The sequence below is a fragment of the Pangasianodon hypophthalmus genome, chromosome 20, assembly GCF_027358585.1.
Source record: "Pangasianodon hypophthalmus isolate fPanHyp1 chromosome 20, fPanHyp1.pri, whole genome shotgun sequence".
Lineage (NCBI taxonomy): Eukaryota > Metazoa > Chordata > Actinopteri > Siluriformes > Pangasiidae > Pangasianodon > Pangasianodon hypophthalmus.
The window spans coordinates 11,240,015-11,246,014 of record NC_069729.1 but is presented as its reverse complement, the minus strand read 5'-3'; the positions used below and the strand labels follow the sequence as shown (position 1 = coordinate 11,246,014).

At 40.7% G+C, this 6,000-nt stretch overlaps 1 protein-coding gene across 2 annotated transcripts in view; it reads right to left on the bottom strand.

The window, feature by feature from the left end:
• Positions 1–6,000, bottom strand: part of cfap92 (cilia and flagella associated protein 92 (putative)) — a 17,469-nt gene that overhangs the window by 8,305 nt on the left and 3,164 nt on the right. For both annotated transcript variants that reach the window (XM_034314291.2, XM_026932759.3), the window contains exons 4-11: positions 5,525–5,744; positions 3,482–3,514; positions 3,212–3,349; positions 3,012–3,126; positions 2,535–2,692; positions 2,190–2,342; positions 1,123–1,307; positions 1–728 (exon numbers count right to left, since the gene is read on the bottom strand). The exon at positions 1–728 is cut by the window's left edge and continues 168 nt beyond it. In XM_034314291.2, the coding sequence (XP_034170182.2) occupies positions 1–728; positions 1,123–1,307; positions 2,190–2,342; positions 2,535–2,692; positions 3,012–3,126; positions 3,212–3,349; positions 3,482–3,514; positions 5,525–5,744 (1,730 nt within the window). The remainder of the gene's footprint in view (positions 729–1,122; positions 1,308–2,189; positions 2,343–2,534; positions 2,693–3,011; positions 3,127–3,211; positions 3,350–3,481; positions 3,515–5,524; positions 5,745–6,000) is intronic.

The following is a 6,000-nucleotide window of genomic DNA, read 5'->3' as shown; positions in this document are numbered from 1 at the left end:
GTTTCCTTATTATAGCAGTGTACTTGAAATGCCACTGCGTTGATTCTTAAAATTTCAGACCTCAGTTTTTCCAGAAAAGCAATATTGTTGTGTTTGAAAATGTAAATGATACGGCCAAATGGGCAAAGCCCTTCACTTTTATCAGGGTCAGGACTGAGTGGGTGTGCTAATTCAACCTGCACCTTGAGCTCGGAGTTCGCACTAAGATAATGACCATTTGTCATAGCATTGTCCTGGGCATCCAGAGCACCTGCTGTCTCAGCCTCATTTTCCCCACATTCATTCTTGTCAGTGCCCAGCCATTGTACTGGATGGGAACCTCTTATAGGTAGGCTGAGTTTCAGACACCTGTGTCCTCTGAGGAGATCAGAAAAGTTTAGCTTGGCAATACCATAAGGGTCACAGAGTTTCCTCATTTCCCTAAATGGGCTGTAGATTGTCTGTTTGGCAGGGACTAGAGCTGTGCTGGCTAATTTATCATCAGTGGCCTCTGTGCCAAAAATTGCTGGACTAGAAGAAAGTTCTTCAGGTTTCCTATCACGGTCATGAACCTCAATCTCTAACGGTGGACCCCTAAGGAACTCAAGCAGCTCTTCAGTGCTGAGGAGGCCAGTGAAGATCACATTCACATCTTTGAAATATATGTTAGATCCATGACTCAGCCCTTTGGTCCTGTGGGCAGGCATGTTGTGGAACTTGTACTGGCAGTAAACAGGCATGCATTTTTGCTGTAAATGCAAAAAGAATTAAAAATAAATCTACATTAATGTTCAAAATACAAACACAAGCACTCCTTTTCCTTCATAGCCACACCCCAAAACATGTACAAAGGGTAGAATGCCCGAATGCTAGGTAGTGACAGGTTAAATAAGTAGATGTTAGTGGTCTAAAATTTGTTTTCTCTCCCATCTACAGAATATGGGGCATCACAGAGACCTTCTAAGCAGGTCTGGCATTAACCTGCCAGAATGAGAAGAAAGCTTTGCCATATATTACAAAAACAATGTTCTTGTAAAGGTTACTGATCCCACCTTTAAGTCTATGTCAAATTTAAGGAGATTAAATAAAATCAAAATACAGAAGCACAAGCAATCGAAGAGAAAGTCTCATATAACAGACTACCTCAAGTTCATAGAAGGGAACAGGAGTAGATGGCAGAGAAGATGCTGACAAGATTGTGATGATCAATGGGTTGAGCTCAGCCTTGAGTTCGTCAGATATAAGCGGCTGATCCAGAGTGATGCTGCACAAGACCTTAGACACTCTCCTACAGCGGATCATCAAACAGTCTATCAGCGACGTCTCTCCTGCCACATGGACCAGTAAAATTCATGGGTAAGAATTTAATTTAATATATCAATAATACAAAGAAATCACATTAATAAGTAGCATCAAAAACAGCAAAGTATTTCTCTTAGAATTACAGTGCTCCACATACAAGAACTGACCATACACCACCTTAAATTTTATTTTATTTTTTTTTATTATCTGCATTATTTATAAAATAGTGCAAAAATATACCCTTAATTACTTGGTTTAAATATTTTTTTTTTTTTGCAAATTTTGTTTCTTATTTCTTAAAATTGTATTTCTTAAAATACACACTTTGTGTTTTCATTACATTTTCCCCCTCTGTCTTTAAATTGTCCTGTTTTTAGATCTTTTTAAGATATTTTACTTAGCCAGTAGTACATTGTCAAAATAATAAGAGCATTGTATAATATCCTCCATCCTTCTCAGCCCCACAGCGAAAGTAGCTCCATGGGATTTGTCTGGCTTCACTTTATAGGAGAAAGGCTGAACTGTTTCCCAAGTGAAAGCTTTCATCAGAGGCTCCTGCTGTGGCTCAGAGTGGGACACATCAAAAGCTGAGCGAGCAGTCGGCTGGCTTAGACTGGTGCCGTCCCACAGCCAATTAGAGGCCTCAGAAACCTGGGCTCTGCAGGACGACTATTCTCCCAGATCCACCCCTACAGTGCACAGGAAGAGCAGAAGAGAAACCCCCCAAACGCTCTCACACCACGTTACATAAACATACTGCTTGCTGACGGGAAACACATGGCTGAACTGCATAGTAGTGACGAATGCAGCTGATCAGTCTTCTGGCTGTAGAAAAGCCTAACTTGCAGCTGATGGCCAATTTCTGAGTGTTTATTTCCTATACCTCACACAAACTTGAGTTTGAGTACCTGCAAGAAAATACATGGCCTTGAGCTCAGCTGAGGCGACTCCATTTTTGCGTATGTCCTCTTCTTCTGTTCTCTCCTGAACAGTTTTCTGAACATGTTTCTTCTTGGATGCCACCAAACTGCTGTCCTTCAGTGTGCCACTCTTTGTAGAAGCTGAACAGGGAAAATGACAGAAATATTGATGATGGTTTATAGCTGTCCAATTGAACATTTCAAGCATTTCAGAGCTAATGATGTTCAAATGTTTAGGATTCACTAGCCTAAACCTCATGACTAGATCAACTTAATTGTAACCACAGTGGTCTGCATTTTATTTATTACTTATTTTTAAATAGATGCACATACAGATTGTTGTGTCCTTGGGGCCTTTCATACAGTGATCTAATGACTGTCTCTGTGATAACTTTGACAATGCCATGTCCTTTTCTTGATCCGCAGTGGCTTCAGACTTGATGCTTTTTGGATCAGTAGTTTCAGTATTCTGCTTTCCTCCATTAGGATAACTAGGATAAATAAAAATTATATAGCAGGTTTCTTTAGACTGGTTTTGGGATAGCAATCATGTCTGGTGCTAAACTGGAAGATTTTACTACAGGATTCCTCATAACAGTATAATACCACCACATACAGATTTACAAATCAACATTCAAGATTAAGCATTAAGTGCTCAGGGAATTGGACTGGTAACTTGCACATTATGATGTTGGACCAATACTCTGCATGTTTGTTGCAAGACAGGAGAGTGTTAAGCAGATTATTATGTGCATAAATAATCAGCTGTGCTGAGTCACGAACTCTTAATAAGGAAGTGCATTGTTGAACCTTTGGTTGGAAAATGCTGCTTCTTGTGCTAGCGATCCATCAGTTTTCAGAACTACAGATGACAGAGGTTTCTCACTGACTCCATTTGCCTCCATAGTGGGCAGTTTGGGATCATCTGTAAAGTTTACAAAAGAGAAACATGGTCTGCCACTGTAGCCTAGTCTTTAGCCACTATTAAAAATGATGCTGCATATTTCTACCTGTGTCACACGTGAGCTTTGAAGGTCGTTTGTACTCCATTGATATGATGTCTTTTTGGCACTTCTTGGAAGTTGTAGTTATTGGGTTCTGTTTCTCATAAAGAGCTCGCAACTTATACACCATACCCTTTATGCCACCTCAGGAAACATTTGGTAAAACATTACCCTAGCATTTCCTGAGGTTTCATGTAATTGAGCAGTTTTAATTAAAGAGCAACCAAAATTAATGATAAGTTTTGAGCTGAAGTCACAGAAGTGAGGAATAATTACCTGCACTTTCCGGTTCACAGTCCAGGTTAGCACCTACCACCACACAGTTTACACAATTGAGTCAGTTTCTTGTGTAAGCAATTCAAAAAATGTCTGAAGATTCATCATAAATACGTTATTGAGTATACTTAAATACCACTCAGTAATCTCAACCATACTCTAGTGTATTATGCCTATAGTTAAGCTACAGTACACTACAAATGCACTTAAACTGTAGTGCAATGTTTTTTCATTTACAGTCAGGTCCATAAATATTGGGACATCGACACAATTCTAACATTTTTGGCTCTATACACCACCACAATGGATTTCAAATGAAACGAACAAGATGTGCTTTAACTGCAGACTGTCAGCTTTAATTTGAGGGTACTTACATCCAAATCAGGTGAACGGTGTAGGAATTACAACAGTTTGCGTATGTGCCTCCCACTTGTTAAGGGACCAAAAGTAATGGGACAGAATAATAATCATAAATCAAACTTTCACTTTTTAATACTTGGTTGCAAATCCTTTGCAGTCAATTACAGCCCGAAGTCTGGAACGCATAGACATCGCCAGACGCTGGGTTTCATCCCTGGTGATGCTCTGCCAGGCCTCTACTGCAACTGTCTTCAGTTCCTTCTTGTTCTTGGGGCATTTTCCCTTCAGTTTTGTCTTCAGCAAGTGAAATGCATGCTCAATCGGATTCAGGTCAGGTGATTGACTTGGCCATTGCATAACAGTCCACTTCTTTCCCTTCAAAAACTCTTTGGTTGCTTTTGCAGTATGCTTTGGGTCATTGTCCATCTGCACTGTGAAGCGCCGTCCAATGAGTTCTGAAGCATTTGGCTGAATATGAGCAGATAATATTGCCTGAAACACTTCAGAATTCATCCTGCTGCTTTTGTCAGCAGTCACATCATCAATAAATACAAGAGAACCAGTTCCATTGGCAGCCATACATGCCCATGCCATGACACTACCACCACCATGCTTCACTGATGAGGTGGTATGCTTAGGATCATGTGCAGTTCCGTTTCTTCTCCATACTCTTCTCTTCCCATCACTCTGGTACAAGTTGATCTTGGTCTCATCTGTCCATAGGATGTTGTTCCAGAACTGTGAAGGCGTTTTTAGATGTCGTTTGGCAAACTCTAATCTGGCCTTCCTGTTTTTGAGGCTCACCAATGGTTTACATCTTGTGGTGAACCCTCTGTATTCACTCTGGTGAAGTCTTCTCTTGATTGTTGACTTTGACACACATACACCTACCTCCTGGAGAGTGTTCTTGATCTGGCCAACTATTGTGAAGGGTGTTTTCTTCACCAGGGAAAGAATTCTTCGGTCATCCACCACAGTTGTTTTCCGTGGTCTTCCGGGTCTTTTGGTGTTGCTGAGCTCACCGGTGCGTTCCTTCTTTTTAAGAATGTTCCAAACAGTTGTTTTGGCCACGCCTAATGTTTTTGCTATCTCTCTGATGGGTTTGTTTTGTTTTTTCAGCCTAATGATGGCTTGCTTCACTGATAGTGACAGCTCTTTGGATCTCATCTTGAGAGTTGACAGCAACAGATTCCAAATGCAAATAGCACACATGAAATTAACTCTGGACCTTTTATCGGCTCATTGTAATTGGGATAATGAGGGAATAACACACACCTGGCCATGGAACAGCTGAGAAGCCAATTGTCCCATCACTTTTGGTCCCTTAACAAGTGGGAGGCACATATGCAAACTGTTGTAATTCCTACACCGTTCACCTGATTTGGATGTAAATACCCTCAAATTAAAGCTGACAGTCTGCAGTTAAAGGACATCTTGTTCGTTTCATTTGAAATCCATTGTGGTGGTGTATAGAGCCAAAAATGTTAGAATTGTGTCGATGTCCCAATATTTATGGACCTGACTGTATATGTTAGTATGTGGAGTGGTTCCCTGTTAACAAGTTGCTTATTAACATTGGCTCTAGAGTTCATAACACATTCAGGAAATCCTTAGAAAAACAGACAGGTTATGTAATCATACTTGAAATTCTTTTGTAAACATTTGTTGGAGCTGTGAGCACACCTCTTTGGTCTGGATCCTCCACTCTCCTTCCCTGTGGCAATCTGAAGGCTTTGGGTCTGTCATATTTTGCTTTAGGAGACACTTTGTCCTTGGTGTCCCACAGCCTGAAGGTTATTTTATGTGATGACATCTTTATAAGCAGCTCTCTGGTCACACTGAGCTTCACGGCCTGAGACCACCCCAGCCAAAGGTGATCACCCTCCTGCCATGCCTTCAGCACCTACACACAGACACGAAAAGGATCAGGTGTGTACGAAACAAACAAATGCTGCCTACTAAGGCTGTATCTGGAGGCATAAAGGCATCGATTCATGTCTGAATCGAATGTTTGTACAGAATGCTGTCCTCTAAGAAGCCTTAATTTGGCTGACTGGCAGCATTCATGCATCTTTCACTGTCCTATATATCGCATAATCCAGTGTATCAGTCAAATAAGTCATTTGTAATTATTCATGATTTTTTATTTCTAACAGGAA